We start from the raw sequence: 18,510 nt of genomic DNA, 5'->3' as shown, positions 1-18,510 counted from the left end.
ATGCCACACAGTTGCACATTATTTACCAGTTTAGATGGGGAACTCTACCATTTGATTTCATTGGCATGGAGTGCAGACATGTGTAGATGGCTACAGTACAGCATAAAGGAGAAATGCATGGGGAAAACCCGGGGAAGAATAGGCTGTAAAATAAGCAGTTTAAACGCCCAGTGCACAGTAAAAACCCAGGGAAGAATAGGCTGTAAAATAAGCAGTTTAAACGCCCAGTGCACAGGGACAACCCGGGGAAGAATAGGCTGAGGGGAAACACAGGGAAGAATAGGCGGTAGTTTAAAATTTGATTTTGATTGTTCCAAAAAACCAGTTCCAAATAGTTGCGGTGTGTTCAGCATGAAGTGTTGCCAAGCGATGAGTGTTGTTGCTCTGCAGCCAAGTTGAGTCAGAGAGCCTGCTTGTGCCCTGGCCACTTACATTGGCATGTTCCTCTCCTCCTACTCCATCTGATCCCTTTCCCCACTCCAAAGCGGTCAAATGCAACATTAAAAAAACCCTGCCTGCCATTCTGCTCTCTCGCTTTGAATGAATGGATTGTTGACGTTGTAATTCAATTCAATTGTGAAAGTGGACAAGTGGCATGAGCCATTTTTGATATAATCAGAAATGAATAAATTGTTCGACCAGATCTAACTGTTGCATAATCTGAATTCATGAAATAGATTTTTACACCTTTTTTTTTCTTTTGGTGCAGTTTTACCAGGAGATCTTTGAAGGGCCCTTCTTGACAAAGACGGGCGAGTATTACAAACAGGAAGCCTCCAATCTCCTGCAAGAGTCCACCTGCTCACTGTACATGGAGAAGGTGAGTAGAAGCAGGCCCTTTTATATCCTTAATCTCTTGAGTAAACAGTCTTCCTCTCTTATGTAGTGTCACGTAGCATTGTGGTGATTGGCCATCGGAATGCTTGATTTAGAGTGTGTGACGTGGTGGACAGATGAGGGGGTTTTCATCTCCTAGAAAGCAGAAGTGACCCACCAATAAGGGTGGTCTTTAGGTTCTTCCAAATATGTTCTTTGACTGACCACTTGCATCCAGAAGTGCACATGTTCCTCTGGTGAGCTCTTCTGTGAGCTCTGCCATCACCACATAGAGATGGTGTTGGCAGATGGTTATGCTGGATTCACACGGAAAGGGACGCTAATCGCTCTCTTTGCTTTGTGTGGGCATGTGAAAACGGACTGAACTAGAAAGCGAACAAGTAGGCTATACAGTCACCTCTGTTTGTATTAGAACTGTCATACCATTAAAGTAAGCCCACAGTTAAATATCAAATGTACCAGGAACAACAACAACAGCCCATAAATTGTGGTTATAGTTAACTCTGAATTAGATGTCTGCACTCCCACGGGAGTACCACGGGGCCGATGGGACCCAACACAAAAGAGAGCGGTGTGGGAGTCATTTTGATTGGATTGAGGGTGTGGGGCGAAGAAACTGATGTGTGTGCGGGAGCGGATGAAAGAAATGACTCGCGGAACTCCCACAAAATATAAATATATGTATTAAATAAGTACAGTGCAGAATGATATTCGTGTTGGCACCAGATCAGCAAGACGTAACTCATGTTTTACATAAACAGGCGCAAGTGGTTTTTAACGCACGGCACATTTTCACGGAAGCGGGACTGAAAGAGCCATCCCATGTGAACTGAACATCCACCTGTGGGCTTTTGTGGGCGGGAGCGGGGCGTGGCCATCAGGCATGACCATACATGTTAATCAAGCAAACTCAAACGGATCGGAACACATGGCTGACACTGGTCTACTTGTCTGACACTCCCCCAGGTCCTAGGGCGGTTGAAAGATGAAGAAGTGCGATGTCGGAAGTACCTTCACCCCAGCTCCTATGGCAAAGTCATCCATGAATGTCAACAGAGGATGGTGGCCGACCACCTGCAGTTCCTCCATGGAGAGTGCCAGAGCATCATCCGACAGGAGAAGAGAGAGGGTCAGGCAAACCGTTCATACTATGCGGTCATGTCATGCCATGTTTGCTTAGCATATTTTCACATGAAAAGATAATGATTGGCCAAAAGTGTAGTTTTATTTGGGTCGGAATGCTTGCCTCTGTTGTTCAGTGTGTATATTGTGGTACGTGTTAAATTACAGACATGGCGAACATGTATACCTTGTTGAGGGCGGTCGCAAATGGATTACCTCACATGATCCAGGAGCTCCAAGTTCACATCCATGATGAGGGGCTCCGAGCTACCAGTAACCCCTCTCAGGAAAACGTGAGTGTGTGTTTGTGTGTGTGTACATGTGTGTGCACATGTTTGTGTGTATGTGTGTGTACATGTTTGTGTGTGTACATGTTTGTGTGTGTACATGTCTGTGTGCACATGTCTGTGTGTACATATCTGTGTGTTTGTGTGTGTACGTGTCTTTGTGTGTGTGTGTGTACGTGTCTGTGTGTGTGTGTGTACGTGTCTGTGTGTTTGTGTGTGTACATGTCTGTGTGTGTGTCTGTGTCTGTGTGTTTGTGTGTGTACATGTCTGTGTGTTTGTGTGTGTGCATGTCTGTGTGTTTGTGTGTGTATGTGTCTGTGTGTACTTGTCTGTGTGATTGTGTGTGTACATGTCTGTGTGTACATGTCTGTGTGTACATGTTTGTGTGTATGTGTGTGTACATGTTTGTGTGTGTACATGTCTGTGTGTACTTGTTTGTGTGTGTACATGTCTGTGTGTATATGTGATGATCTTGATGTTTTTGATTGTAACCTCTGATTTCCCTCCAGATGCCAACTCAGTTTGTGGAGTCTGTGCTGGAGGTCCACAGTAAATTTGTCCAGCTGATTAACACGGTGCTGAATGGAGACCAGCACTTCATGAGTGCATTAGATAAGGTAACAACCGCACGACATTCAACCACACATGGACTAATAATCAGGACCAATTAGGGTTGGGCCGGACGTATACCAAACATGGACTAATAATCAGGACCAATTAGTGTTGGGCCGATAGATGGTGCCATCATCCTTCGCTGACGGTCATCACGATGTTGAGCTAACTTTGTACAGTTCATAGCTTCTCAACATGTTAGTCCTGAAGCGCAACACAAACTAACGTAAACTAGGATGGCTCGATTCCTTCAAAGTGTGGGCTGCGATTCTCATCCTATGCATTATTGGTCAAATTCAGCTAGTTGTAGCCACTGTCCACTTGTGGCTCATTCTCTGCGTCTGCTGCAAAAATCCTCTGGTGTTCGGACAAAGTCCTGACTGTAGATGGAAAACAAACAAACAAACAAACAAACAAACATACATACAAACATGAACAAACAAACACGCATCAACACGTTGCTTTAAGATTGCAGAAAGGAGGGGTGTAATTTGATTGGCTTTTGTGCTCAAACAACAACCAAAAACCAATAACCTTTCCCCACCAAACCTGACCACAACTTGCCTCTGCTCTTTACTCTTTTAATCAGCACCGCTACTTTTTGTAAAAAAAAACATTTATTTCACCAACAGTTTTAAATACCACTACACCTCCATGAATGGTGTTTTATAATAGCTCAAATGAATACTATCACAAAGGAGGAGTGTCCCAGCTCATAATCCCAGTGTCAGTTTACTCAGTGCATATATTGGAGTTAGCAGAAGCAGGTAGCCTTTTTTGATTGGGTAGACTATAGGATATGGTTGTATGTATGAATTTAATTTATCTGTCTAATTTGAGCTAGCTTGTTTATGCACCAGTCTTTGAATCTCCCAAGCTAGATTTGGGAAGGGGTTGGAGTTACAATAAATAATTGGAGTTTGAAATGAACACAGTTCAGAGTAAAGGAAGGGGTTGGAGTTACAATAAATAATTGGAGTTTGAAATGAACACAGTTCAGAGTAAGGGGAAGGGTTGGAGTTTGAAATGAACACAGTTCAGAGTAAGGGAAGGGGTTGCGGTTGGGATGATCTCCATGGGAATATGGACTAGGTCTAGTGTGTGCTATAAATCCTGGTGTGATGCAGCACTACTAAGACTAATACTAAGACAATATGCTGTGTCTTGCAAGCTTCCATGAACTGCTGCTGTAACCATTTATCTTATTGCATTGATTTATTTACGCCCCATTAGACTTCCAGAAGGCTCAGCAGGGTTGTCTGGCTTTTACACCAACTCTTCTACATACCCACAATCATTTAGAGTGCATATTGCATATGCCCTACTAGTTAATCACCACACCCACACCCACTGACTGGCCCTGCAGTAGCCTTTGAGAACTACTTGTTGAACGCTACAGAATGGAAATTAAGTCTTTTTCAGAGGTTCACAGATTTTGTGGATTTGGCTACAAATCCTTTTTATCTCTACCAGTCTTCTATATGATCTCCTTAATAAGTTCCCAAACGTCAGTGACCATCTTGGCATACTTTAGTTTCATTCTTTCAAACCCTCCAAAGGTCATGCTCCTTTTGTTTGCGTTGCATGGGGATTCATACACACCGCCTGTGTCTCTGTCAGTCCAGTAGGGGGGGTCAATGGGTTGATTTACTCTATGATGAAACATTGTCTTTTTTGCCTGCTTATTGATTTTATATTGTAAGGATGTAGTAATCATTTTTATTTTAAAATGTTCCCCTAGGCTTTGACCTCTGTAGTGAACAACAGGGAACCAAAATCCATCTGCAAAGCCCCTGAACTGGTGAGAATATCTGTGCTTTTATGTATGTAGGGCCTATAGTACATTTGGTTTTCTGATGAAGACAATCGGTACCTCTGTCCATCAGAGTTATATTCACGAATACAAGGTTGTAAAAAAGGAATTCAGTAGTCAACTGTAAAATAGGCAAATGTCCCTTTGGCCAGATTTTGCCAGGACAAGGTAGGAAACTCCAAGTTGGTGATCATTATAAACACATAATTAGATTTAGGTAATCTACTTAAATGACAAAATACTTGAGAAGACTAATTTCCTCTTTTTTACTTGTTTTGGTTGTTTGTTTCTGTATACTCATGTGCCATAATGACGTGCACCTGTATAGAAGTAATGCTATTGTACGACGGGACACGTGGAAGTCCAAGTAAAGAATAATAAAGCTCTATTATCAGGGGTCACAACTGAAACATAATAATCTGATCCTATTTTTGATCCCACTTGTATGTAGCTCTCAGGTGTCTGGGCATCAGCAGCCCTGTCTATATTACAGTTCTGGTCATGGTTAATTAGCATTGCTGCATATCTATAGCTGCCATGGGTCTGTGGACATACAGCTTACACTAGGGTGCATCAAAATACACAGTTCCAGCATATTGATCTGTCTGGGTGCTCAAAGTGTTACCATCCATGCAGAAACAATAAATGCAAAATATTTTTGCGATACGTGGTGTTCTAGAGGTGGAACGGCACATCAGCTTTTACCCATTGGGGGAGCCATGATAAAGCAGACAATTTTTTTATATCGTTCTCTGGTGCCACTTTGGGCTTTGGTTTCAATGTTTGTTTTCAAGAAGAACTAGAATATGCATGTCCTGAAGGAAATACCAGTTAAAAAAAATAAAAAAGGCCCATTTTCTTATTTTTTACATGCTGTGTTCCACCTCTAAATCTCAATGAATTTTCCCCAAACTTTGCAAAAGTCATTTTTATGTGTGTCCGAACAAAATGCAACCTCAGACGGTTTGATATGTTGAGCTTTTAATTTTTGCATTGCCCTAGCTTACACTGATTACATTGTTCTCATTCTTTTTTTTGTTGTGTGTTTAAAAAAAAAAAAAAATTTAAGCTGGCCAAGTACTGCGACAACCTGCTGAAGAAGTCTGCAAAGGGAATGACTGAGAATGAGGTGGAGGACAAGCTGACCAGCTTCATCACAGTGTTCAAGTACATCGATGACAAGGACGTCTTTCAGAAGGTGTGGGATTCTAGTCTCACTGACTTTGCGCCGTGTTTATTTGCTGAACACAAAGACAAAATGCTGTGTGTCGTCATTCTGCTAAATTCCTTTTATTTCTGCTTTCCATTTAACTCCCTCCCTCTTTTTTTTACCCTATAGTTTTATGCAAGAATGCTGGCTAAGAGGTTAATACACGGGCTGTCTTTATCCATGGATTCAGAAGAGGCCATGATCAACAAGCTGAAGGTACCACTATGCTGGTTGTTTAAATCTTCACAGCACCATTTTGAAACGGTAGTTTAGGAAAGCGTATGATTTCATTCAGTGCTGACAAGAATCTACAAGCGTATGGTGGTCTGCCTCTGAACTTTTACTCTGATAATAACTCATTTAGCATGACATGTTTGGAAATGTGACTATGCCATCATGTATAAGTGACAGCAATGAGGAGTATGGACATTTCTCATGAAATACTCAAATTTCCCCCTCGTGCTCACTTCCTTATTCTCTCTCTCTCTCCCCCTCTGTAGCAAGCGTGTGGCTATGAATTCACAAGCAAACTGCACAGAATGTACACAGACATGAGTGTGAGCGCCGACCTCAACAACAAATTCAACAATTTCATCAAAACCCAGGAGACCGTGGTTGATTTGGGCATTGGTTTTCAGATCTACGTATTACAGGTAAAACAGTCCCCCTCGTGTGTAGCTTGAACACCATTATAGTATACATACAATAATCAGAATAATGACCTGGTGACCTGATATGTTCTATATATATTGTTTTGCCCTATACCTTAATATCATGAATCTATTAGTAGTCTATTAGTAGAGATGTCTGCTGAAGGGGTTTCTCCTAGTGTGTTGTCAGTGACTGCATCAGAGATATACGTGAAGCTCTTGTACCCCTTCAGAGAAAAGGCAAAACAAATATGTATAAATATAGGCAAGAAATTGCCAAGAAACTGAAGATATCTTATACAGTTGTGCATAACTCTTTCACAGAACAGTACAAACTGGGTTCAACCAGGATAGAAAGAGAAGCATGAGGTGTACAACAGTGCAGGAGGATTAAAAACATCAGAGTCCCTAGTTTAAGACACAAAAATGCCTCAAAGGTCGTAAGCTTTGATATTAAATTGTACCTGCAAGAAACTGTAAGAAAGAGGTGATCCCGTAATGCTGGACTTCCAGGAAGAGTTTCAGAGACAAAGCCATATCTTGAGGCCCTTAAAAGGGTTCAGTTAGATGGGCGGAAGAACACAGGCACTGTTAGGAGGATGAGCCCACTGAAACATCCCCCGGAGAAAAGCACCCATTGTCTCATTTAGTCTCCTTGTTAGCATCTCCAACACACTGCAGGCCTGTGCTTCTCACAGCGGAGGATACATTTAAATGGAGCTGTTATATAACGCAGATTCATCGCACGCTATGATGCCCCTTGACCCCATATGTAGCTGCACTGCTTAGCGGCAGCCATTTTGGTTGGATATAGTGGCCAGTCTGCGTTGTAGTTAGTATATAATATACTACTACAACGCAGACTGGCATAGTATACTCAGTCAATGGCCATCTCAGTCAATGGTTTTTTCGTTATTTTTATTATTTTTCTATATTGTAGATTAATATTGCAGACATCAAAACTATGAAAGAACACAAAAAAAGTGTCAAACAAACCAGAATATGTTTTAGATTTGAGATTCTTCAAAGTAGCCACCTTTTTGCTTTGATGACGGCTTACACACTCTTGGCATTCTCTCAATCAGCTTCATGAGGTAGTCACCTGGAATGGTTTTCCAAACAGTCTTGGAAGGAGTTCCCAGAGGTGCTCAGTTGACTGCTTCTTCTCCTTCACTCCGCGGGTCCAACTGGTCCCAAACCAGTTCAGTTGGGTTTAGTTCGAGTGATTTGTGGAGGCCAGGCCATCTGATGCAGCACTCCATCACTCTCCATTACATAGGTTGGAGGTGTGTAAATTGTCAAATTTGGACTCATCAGACCAAGAGAACATATTTCCACTGATCTAAATGTCCAATCAGTTCTCTTCTTGTTGTGGTTCTTCCTCAGTAGTGGCTTCTTTGCAGCAATTCGACCACGAAGGCCTGATTCACGCAGTCTCCTTTGAACAGTTGATGTTGAGATGTGTCTGCTCCTTGTGGACACTAATCTGAGGTGCTGTTAATTGGCAGTTTCTGAGGCCGGTTACTGTAATGAACTTTATCCGCTGCAGCATAGGCTTGGTCTTCCACTCCTGGAAGAATAATAATAAATAATATGGATTAGTGCAGTAGTCGTAGTAGTAGTAATAGGGCTATTAACTATATACCAACCCTACCTCTGCACAACACAACTGATCCCAAACATATTAAGAAGGCAAGACATTTCACAAATTAACTCTTGACAAGGCACACCTGTTATGAATCTGATTGAGAGAATGACAAGAGTGTGCAAAGCTATCCTCAAAGCAAAAGGTGGCTACTTTGAAGAATCTCAAATATAAAACATATTCTGTGGTCAACTGCCTGTTTACTCTGTCACTTCATGTCAATGGCTATCGTTTCACTTTCTGGATACTCCCTCTGTTTGGAGATTGCATAGTCAGGGAGGCATGAAGTTCTTTGTAGAGACATGTCGTGCCATTCAGGGTATGCCCTTAAAAGCATGTCCCTTTAGCTATTTCAGAATCATTGCACGCGAGGGGAGTCTGGTTCTGCCGGATAGTTCTACCTCCACAGAAGTACCTGGGAGCTAGCAACTCTCTCTTTGTAAGACTTGATAGAGATTTAATGACCTCCCAAAAACGTATCAAATGAGTTAAAGAAGTAAAAACTACAATAATGACCAACACACAAACATTATGATCAAATCTTTCTGTGTGTAACTGCAGGCTATGACAAGTACTGAAAACAATCCTGGATGGCAAGTGGGAACCACATGCGTGTTTGAGATGTTTTTAGCTCAGCAGTTTAATTACAAATATATTTGTTTTGGGGTACAGACAAGTATTTTCTCTCTAAAGGTCAGGCAAATACAGACAAGTCAGTGAGTCAGCCAGCTAACACATGCTGTGTGTGTGTGTGTGTGTGTGTGTGTGTGTGTGTGTGTGTGTGTGTGTGTGTTTCTTCCTTAAGGCGGGTGCCTGGCCCCTCACGCATGCTCCCTCCTCTACGTTTGCCATCCCCCAGGAGCTGGAGAAGAGCGTACAGATGGTGAGCTACCACAGAGACCAAAGCAGCATCCCATAATTACATGGCAACGCGTTCAGAGCATGATGGCTCCACCCTGTCTGTAAAAAACCCACTAGACACACTAAAAAAACAGTGTTGTGTAAATGGCAAAATGTGTAGGGAAAAGACACAACTATTTAGTTTAGTCATAGTGCACCATATACTAAAAGGTCATTAATGTACAGTCTTAATGCAATGGGCAAATAATCCGATTGGTTCTCCACTGTCTACCTTGTACTCCGCAGTTCGAATTATTTTACAATCAGCACTTCAGCGGGAGGAAGTTGACCTGGCTGCACTTCCTCTGCACAGGTATGCAAGAATCATTGACTATATTGTATTAAATGACAACAGGTTGTTTTTTTTATCCTATGATCATTCAGAGTTGTAGAGGTAAAAATGTCACACTGAACCACTGTGATAGGCTGTTTTGATCACTTGAGGTGATTCTCTAAGGCAGGAGTTCTCAAACGTACTGAACCACTGTGATCGGCTGTTTTGATCACTTGAGGTGATTCTCTAAGGCAGGGGTTCTCAAACGTACTGAACCACAGTGATAGGCTGTTTTGATCACTTGAGGTGATTCTCTAAGGCAGGGGTTCTCAAACGTACTGAACCACAGTGATAGGCTGTTTTGATCACTTGAGGTGATTCTCTAAGGCAGGAGTTCTCAAACGTACTGAACCACTGTGATAGGCTGTTTTGATCACTTGAGGTGATTCTCTAAGGCAGGGGTTCTCAAACGTACTGAACCACTGTGATCGGCTGTTTTGATCACTTGAGGTGATTCTCTAAGGCAGGGGTTCTCAAACGTACTGAACCACAGTGATAGGCTGTTTTGATCACTTGAGGTGATTCTCTAAGGCAGGGGTTCTCAAACATTTGCAAGCTGGGCCCCCCCTAGCCTGTTCTACAGTGCCTGGCTACAGTACCTGTTCTGCAAAGCTATTGAATTCTTGGCACAACTTTGGATAAACACAGCCCATGGTTGTCTAATCTGAGCACGAGCCTGCCTCACACACAAGTATGACGAAGCGAAAGGGAGAAGTTTTGCTGCGTCCGAGAGATGGGGATATTCCCGCATCAACGCTTCGGTGGATAGGGGAGCAAGTGGCAGAAAGGTGCTTCAACCTGCGGTCACTCTTAAGCTCAATGGCAAACTGTTACTGCATTTCTAAAGAGAAGGTTTACCGTGCGGACAAATGGGTTCAGAAGATAGTGTGTATTACACTGTCCGCATGGGTTTCCAGTTAACAAAATGCAAATAACTCTCTTCTCAAATTGATCTGAATTTATTTTTGTTGATCTGTTAGGAGTTTAGGTGTCGTATAGTGTGCTTATGTTGTAAGAATGTGATATGAAGAGGCTATTGCTCAGTAACCTGAGGGCGATTGCATTGCTAGCATGTAGAGATGTTAAGACCACAAACCAGAGTTTTGTAGTGTGCTGCAACAGCAGTAGCTAGTGTCGTAGGGCTAACGGCTAACGGTCCTGATACATGCCAGCGAGTGGGTATATCGTGTGGAAATGGTGCAACGGACTGAGCTAGGAAGCTAGTTAGTGAGCTAGCCAGCGAGTAGGCTATCCAGTCACTTGTCCTGATATCAGAACTGTCATTCTGTAAGCCCAGGATTGCATATCTAACAACAACCCCTCACAAGGCCCTCCAAGCTGTCCTTCATAGCTTATTAAACGACTGAACCATGCCATAGTCCTGCAATTTTCAAACCTTTAGAGGATGACAAACTATCTGATTGGCCGGTGGCAGAATTCGATTAAACCTTTCCCAACTTTTTCCACTTGTTTTGCTCAATTTCGGTCGTCTACGTCACAACTGCCTGCCTCCAGCAGAAATGAATGGAACACAACATTGCTTCGCTGGCATGTATACGCTAGCAAGGAGATAAGACTAGCCTTTTAAAAGGGCTGTTAACATTATTGAAAGGCTTTAAAACTGATCAAAACACGAAACGTTATGCAAGTGGTTGGCCAATTTTGTGCTAGCAGCAGCAGCTGTTGGTGAACGGGATGTTTTCACTAAACATCTTCTAGTCGGTCACTATATCGTTACCACTAGCAACCATGAAATGAAGCTCTTTGTCGGGGCATGAGTGTTGGAGTTCTCATTCTGGGTCACCAGCACAATCGTGGGAAACCTTTGACAGAAGCAGAGGCAGCGACAGAAAAGGGTTGGTGGTGGACGCTGCTAGCTGGCTAGCTCTTGACTGTGTTTTCTCTCCCTCAGGACTTCAGTAGTCCAGCCCATGTCAGGGCTCTTCCCTATCTGTCACTTGTCCCTGTCCGAGTAAATAGTAAGAGCTTACGGACTGGGTCACGCCATCCGGCCCCAGGCAATCTGCTATCCTCTGGGACTCAGTTAAACAACAGGCAGCTTTTCACTGTTCCACTTCTGACACCAGTGTAGCGGCATTCTACTTTTGGGCCTCGAATGAAGACGGAGGAGGCCAGAGGTAGATGGTTCAAGGTTTATTGCCTTTTAAGATTACAGCCTTCGAACAGGCATTAGGATATGTATTTTTAATAAAAACAACAAACCCCTGAACACTTATACAAATAAATACATATAAAATGTTATAATAATACATAATGAAATAAGTTAAATACACTTGCTCAGAGGATCATGCATCACTCTCAATGTACTGCTCTGAGCTCTGACGAGTATTAAACAAAGACCTCAGACCTCACCAAGAATGAAACAAACTCCATATCAATGACTGACCTATGGAGCTCCCTGATCATCACCTCCCCTCCACATCACTAATTGACATCCCAAGACATTTCCCAGGGAGAGAAGCCTCACGCACTGTCACTCAATCACACAAACAGGGAAACAAGAGAATGTTGAGGCTGCTGAAGCAGGGATTGAGAAGAATGCTTTTTCTATGTCCCCGTGGCAACCGGACTGAAATGGAATTCCAATCACGCTGTCTCTCCAGCAGCACAACATGACTAATGATGTTTTATCCCTTAAGAAGGCTTCTGAACACACTGTAGGGAATACCACTCTGATGAAGTAGCATTATTGCCTTAGTGATTGTGCTGGAGGCTGGTAAATCTCATATATTATGCCTGGACTGCCTGCCTCTTTTCATGCTAATCCATCCAAATTACGGGGAGAGATTACTGCTGAGAGCCGGGGCAAACACTGCCCATAATCCCAGTCAGCACAGCAGGCTGACGACACTCCTGTCCCATAGATAAGCAGAGGGCGGCCAGGGACAGGGAGACTCACAATATGGAATTTAAGGGTGGTTGACTCTTTCAATGAAATGTGTTGATGCTGGGAGTCAGCTGGGAGTTGAAGAATACATACTGTGATGCGTTTCCGCAGCATGATGGGCTTTGAGGGTTGGTTGAGCAGGTGACTCAGATGGTTTGAAACCGAGTAAGATAGTAGGTGTTTGTCACTGAATCACAATTTAATAGAGATTAGAAACTAGTTTTACAGCTTCTTTAATTGACATTGTCCTGTTTAATCTCAAAAAGTAGTACAATATTTTGCCATTCTGACTTTAAATGCAAAAATGTTGTAGTCTTCCCTCCCTGTTTGAGCTAACCAACGTGTTCTTCTGTCTTCAGGAGAGGTGAAAATGAATTACCTGTCAAAGCCGTACGTTGCCATAGTGACCACCTATCAGATGGCTGTTCTGCTGGCGTTCAACAACAGTGAGACGGTGAGCTACAAGGAGCTGCAGGACAGTACGCAGATGAGCGAGAAGGAGCTGCAGAAGACCATCAAGTCTCTGCTGGATGTCAAGATGCTCAACCACGATTCCCAGAAAGTAAGGCTTACTGAAAACATAGCAGTCCCTACAGAACCTTGACAGCTAAATGGAATAATTCTGTTTTGAACAGATCCCTATGCTTTATTGTAGTATATTAGTAATACCAGTTGTCCTCTTGATTCCAAATATGAATAAACCTATTGGCTCTCTATCTACCTCAAAAGTAAGTTTGAAAGGAAAGTGAAGGGGTCATTTATCATGGTAAACTGCCTGAATCTTACAGGGAGTCTGAATCTTCCAAAGTTGTACTGCTGTTGTCAGTGGGAGATCAGTGGCCCTGTAACCCGCAAGATAAGCAGAGACTATTTTGTTTAGCTTTAAATGAAAACATGACTTGTTTAAACATGCCCCTTGTTTTGCTGTGTTACACAGGAGGAAATAGAAACAGAATCCACATTTTCACTAAATATGAGTTTCACCAGTAAAAGAACAAAGTTTAAAATCACAACATCAATGCAGAAAGACACACCACAGGTATGGGACCCTGGAATTGTTTCATTTCAATCATTTTAAAAGTAATGTTCTTGAATTCTGTGAGGAGAGGTGTTGTTGGATATATGTTCGATATGTGTTTGTCTGGGTTTCTAGGAGATGGAACAGACGCGGAGTGCAGTGGATGAAGACCGAAAAATGTATTTACAGGCTGCAATAGTGAGAATCATGAAAGCCAGAAAAATCCTGAGACACAATGCTTTAATACAAGAGGTAGGTACACACCACACACACACACACACACACACACACACACACACACACACACACACAATAGATAGAGATCAGAGATCAATATTCAAATTAGTGGGCTCTCTCGTTAACACACATTTGGAGGCTTTCCATAATTGATTGCTACTTTCCCCATAAGCACTTACACATAGTGGACTACTACGAGCAGCACAAGCACCAACACGGCTGTCAAAGTGAAGGTTTTTCAGTCGTGCAGCATAAATCTTGGGCGCTGAGACAGGACTACCCTGACACAACAGGAATGGGAATCTTTCCCACGACGGACTACTGTCAGAACATGCCCGAGGACCACTCAGCTTCTGGTTTATGCCCTCACTCTCAGGGGCAGGCACGCGATACATCCCAACAACCAAACCTAAATACAAACATAACACCTCCAAAAAAAATCCAATCAGATATTTCTATGCACATGCATGTACTTAAACACATTCAGCTGTGCGGAAGTGTGATGTTTTAAGACGCATGCTCTTCCCTCTGCTCAAGTGATCGAGTGGTGTACGTCTCACCACGTATCAACAGGATACCTCCGGCACATTCCTCTTGTGCGTCGACCTCATCTAGCCCTGGGCCCTTCGGTGGCGTGTCTGCCTCTCTGTTCATAGAGACAATGCTTACTGCCAGCTGGATGCTTTGGGTGGCCATGTTTCTGTTGAAGGCCATGTTTGTGTACTGACTCTGTCTCTCTGGAGTGAAAGATATTGTTAAAAGAGGGAGGGCCAAGAGAGAGACTTCATAGGGTTGTGAAGGAAAAGCAGGGTGTGTGGCCCAAACCTGCTGTATGAACATCACTCTTATCAATGCAGGGTTCTGTTCATGTACCCTGACTCTTATCAATGCAGGGGCACTCAAGGGTTCTGTTCATGTACCCTGACTCTTATCTATGCAGGGTTCTGTTCATGTACCCTGACTCTTATCAATGCAGAGGCACTTAAGTGTTCTGTTCATGTACCCTCTCTCTTATCACTCAAGGGTTCTGTTCATGTACCCTCTCTCTTATCTATGCAGGGGCACTCAAGGGTTCTGTTCATATACCAGTGCAATTCATAAACTAGTCCCCATTTTGTAATTTTGCAATTTTGCAAATTCACACAAATTCAAGAATTTAAATTTGCAAAATTTGCACAATAGATTTGCAAAAAACCTCTCGCAAAATCCTAGTGGGATCTCAACTTTTTGAAATTCTCACAGGAAAATGGGGTAGGAAAACAAAACGAATTTAATAGCAATTTTTGAGAATTCCTGCAGCAAATGTAGTCACTTTTGGACGCAACAGTCACAACAAACTCTCACAGGATCCTGGTAAGACTGTTCTACTTGAGGTCACCAAAGTTTAATTTGGAGATATACCTGTTTCTTTTCTCCTTTTAGGTGATCAACCAGTCCAAGGCCCGGTTCAACCCCAGTATCAGCATGATCAAGAAGTGCATTGAGGTCCTGATCGACAAGCAGTACATCGAACGAAGCCAGAGTTCAGCCGACGAGTACAGCTATGTGGCATAAGATGCACAAAAGAACAAGCAACAAATGCAAAGCGGAACGAAACAAATTCTAACAAAAATAGACCATTATTATCAGTTTCTTTTCTGTCGCCAGCGACTGCCATGGCTATGACCTGATTTTGGATGAAGCATCTGGACTGTTCTTCCATTTTGGAAATGGCCACGGAGTTGCCAGGCAGCCACCAGATGCCCCAACATCCCACTCATCACCTTCCCGTCCCGTCCCCCAGCCTCACCCCTCTTTATGCTGTTTACAACATCACCAGTGCCACGCCCCGTGCGTCTATGAGAAATGCCTATAGCTACTGGAGTGCAAACGCTGATAAACCATTTCTCAGAAGCATAACTGAAAAAAAAAATAAGAACGCGAAAGACAGAAAGAAGCTTGAGATGCGTTCCAGATATAAGATGTATGAAGCAAGACGTAAGAAATTACAAAAAAAAAAAAAACAAAGGAAGAAAAAACAACCATGCTTTTTTTTTCTCACGTTTGCAGTTTCTGTGTGTTTTTTTTAATGTATCAAAGTAAGAAAAAAAAATATTGTAATAAAACCGGCAAACCGATAACTGTATTTACTTAAAAATGTAAAGAAAAAAAAAATGAAGTGACAGACATGATCCTGCTGCTTGTCAATAAATAAAGAAAACAGCCAATGTTACCTACTTGTCTCTTTAGAGAGCAGTGTGTAACAGCCTATCCTTGCGTCTGGAACCTAGGACCTTGAACATGGGAGCCAAGAAACTATGGATGCTGGAAAGGTGATTTACATTGTACAGCACAGTTTTGTTACAATTTAAATTAGAATGCACTATTTGTCTTCCTATAGTTAAAGCAGTGGTTCCCAAACATTTCATGGCAGGCTCCCCTTTCACCATGAGGAAATATATATGCTTTTAAAGTTTTTAATTAAAAAAAAGAAAAGCTCATTAGCTGTTGCATAGCTTTTCTTAAACATTGTTTTTATTTGAACAGCTAAAGTTAAACAGTAGGCCCCTACCATACACTTATATGTACTTATACTTTGTACTTACAAAAAGTATAAACTTATCAAATCAGTTAGTGCAGGGTACTGTGGTGTAAGAGCATTTTACTAGTAGCTGGTTGTTCAGGGTTCTTTTGCCCTCAACCTGCGCCCGCCCCACACTTTGGGAACCACTGAGTTAAGGGAAGATCAACACAAGCTTCTCAAGCTTCAGAAGCACTTCATTTTATTCAACACACTGCTTTATTACCATATTCAAAACTCACTGGACCCATGAACTCTGGGTTGTTGTTCTGTTTAGCATCCTCCATTTCACACTAATTACTGATAATAAATTCATGTTCATGCGTGAAGTGGTTAGTTGAACACAAATAATGCTTTTGGCATCCTGAATTGCCTTTATTTGAGCCTCCTAATCCCGAGCTCTATTTTGTATGCAGATTACCTGTGGGGGGAGCACTATAATCAGAAATACGGTTATATTTCCCAGGGTTAGAGTTGTAATAGTACACAGAACTCACGGTTTGGTTCCCACCACGGTTTGGACATAATGGTTTGGAGTCAGGTACAACAGCAAAGAAAAAAAGCCGAATCCATAAGGCTAGGTTATATTTTCATTTATTTTAAAGACGTTGGTGCACGTTACCGTTTGTTTCGTACAACTGCGTGTACCGTGACTGTTCAGGACGAATACACGTACCGTTACACCCCTACTCAGGATCAGAGATGGGCAAAAATACATCAAAATGTATTTTGATACAAAATACAAAATACCCCTCAAATAAATGTATTCAAATAAAATACAAAATACTGGTGCCAGAAAATGTAACAAAATACAATACATGTATTTTGTATTTAAAATATAGGAAATACTTTTTCTGGATTTTCCTGTTTACTCACAGTTTGGTATAGCAGAGCATTCAGGTTTGGGCTATATAATGTACACAAAGCTCTGGTGAACCCCACAAAAAGTCACAGAATGTCAGTGTAACTAAGCAAAGCTATTAAAAGACAACAACTTGATTGATTATGTATATATATATTTTTGCAGGCAGCAGCTGTGTGACTCTCAATGCAATCTCTATGGCTTCCGGGAGGGCTCGCCCCACCGTGGTTTCGTCATACGTAATTGCGTATAAGGACGTCATACGTCTTTGATCAAGTCACAGGCCGTGTCTATTACCGCGCACTTGCACACTTTAAACACTGACTTTCAGTGCTTAGGGCATTCACACTGACAGAACCAGCAGAATTCAGGGCACTGAAAGTACCCGGATGGCGCACTACTTAACGGAAGAGGAGGAGCCCTTTCAGCAGCTTTTCAGTTTGGAAAGTTGGCTGACTGACGCTTCGCAAATCACTTCAACCATTATTGCTGGTTACAATAACGGTGTTATCTGATAGTAGAGTGTCTATTTCTTGGTAACTTTTGAAAAATCTAAGCGAGAAAACGCCAAAAGATGTACATTTACATACAAAGCACGGCTGTGAGCGAAGTTTGGTCCGCCATCTTTGTTTAAAATTTCCAGTTGGCCGGAGGAAGCTGGCGCACAGATTTATGGGTAAAAGGCTTGCACATTTGTGTCCGTCAGTGTTCCATTTGAGACAACACTAATCAGCGAGGGAATGCACTACAGATGTAAGTGCTTATGGTGCACTACGCATTGTATTGCAGCGTACTTCGTAAAGTGCGCGGTAATAGACACGGCCACATTCTGTCAAGATGGCTAACATTCAGTGCAACAACTCGATTCGCTCTTTGAAAGAACCTCCTTTAAGACGGCGTACTAATGAAGATAAATTGACAAGGATCAAGACAGCTATCTAAGTTTTCGAACACAGCCCTGTTTTCTGAAAAAAATGGATTTAACATGAAGCACCACTTTTGCCTGACTGTTGCCTGATTCGACAATGACATTCAGAGGCATATCAGACGGTCTAGTGGTAGAATCAGACAGAAAAAAAATCTCCTTCTGCCTAAACACTGGAGAAAGTATTTTGAGTATTTTAAATACAAAATTACTCCACTCTAAAGTATTTTGTTACAAATTACGTTAGATTTTGTATCGGCCCTATCAAATACAAATTACAAAATACTCAAAGTGATTGAAATTCGTATTTCTAATACAAGTAATTGAAATACTGCCCATCTCTGCTCAGGATCCTGTCCTTCCCCCATCAAATGCAGATCTGAAGTGACATTCAACAACTGTTTAACATAGAACTCTTACTCAAAGCCCATAGACAAAAGTGACTATGGCCTGCCTGTCCCCATTGTCTGGCTGCATTTAGATCCCCTGCTACAGCTGACGCTAAAGTAGTTTTGCAATGCAAGTGGAACCCAGATGAGAATTGGCTCCAATTTAGCAAGTTAGTGCAAGTATTGCTGAAATGCCCTGG

At 42.2% G+C, this 18,510-nt stretch overlaps 1 protein-coding gene across 2 annotated transcripts in view; it reads left to right on the top strand.

Annotated features, from left to right (window-relative positions):
* The window catches only part of cul2 (cullin 2), a 30,395-nt gene extending 14,609 nt beyond the window's left edge, over positions 1 to 15,786 (top strand). For both annotated transcript variants that reach the window (XM_031584486.2, XM_031584485.2), the window contains exons 8-21: positions 710 to 820; positions 1,804 to 1,966; positions 2,128 to 2,252; positions 2,757 to 2,864; positions 4,601 to 4,660; positions 5,742 to 5,870; positions 6,012 to 6,098; positions 6,383 to 6,535; positions 8,983 to 9,060; positions 9,324 to 9,390; positions 12,679 to 12,881; positions 13,257 to 13,358; positions 13,473 to 13,589; positions 14,997 to 15,786. In XM_031584486.2, the coding sequence (XP_031440346.1) occupies positions 710 to 820; positions 1,804 to 1,966; positions 2,128 to 2,252; positions 2,757 to 2,864; positions 4,601 to 4,660; positions 5,742 to 5,870; positions 6,012 to 6,098; positions 6,383 to 6,535; positions 8,983 to 9,060; positions 9,324 to 9,390; positions 12,679 to 12,881; positions 13,257 to 13,358; positions 13,473 to 13,589; positions 14,997 to 15,128 (1,635 nt within the window). In that variant the 3' untranslated portion in view covers positions 15,129 to 15,786. The remainder of the gene's footprint in view (positions 1 to 709; positions 821 to 1,803; positions 1,967 to 2,127; positions 2,253 to 2,756; positions 2,865 to 4,600; positions 4,661 to 5,741; positions 5,871 to 6,011; positions 6,099 to 6,382; positions 6,536 to 8,982; positions 9,061 to 9,323; positions 9,391 to 12,678; positions 12,882 to 13,256; positions 13,359 to 13,472; positions 13,590 to 14,996) is intronic.
* The last annotated feature ends 2,724 nt before the right edge of the window (positions 15,787 to 18,510 follow it).

Source organism: Clupea harengus, chromosome 17 (genome assembly GCF_900700415.2).
Source record: "Clupea harengus chromosome 17, Ch_v2.0.2, whole genome shotgun sequence".
Lineage (NCBI taxonomy): Eukaryota > Metazoa > Chordata > Actinopteri > Clupeiformes > Clupeidae > Clupea > Clupea harengus.
The sequence above is the reverse complement of the archived record's forward strand: the minus strand, read 5'-3'. Positions and strand labels throughout refer to the sequence as shown.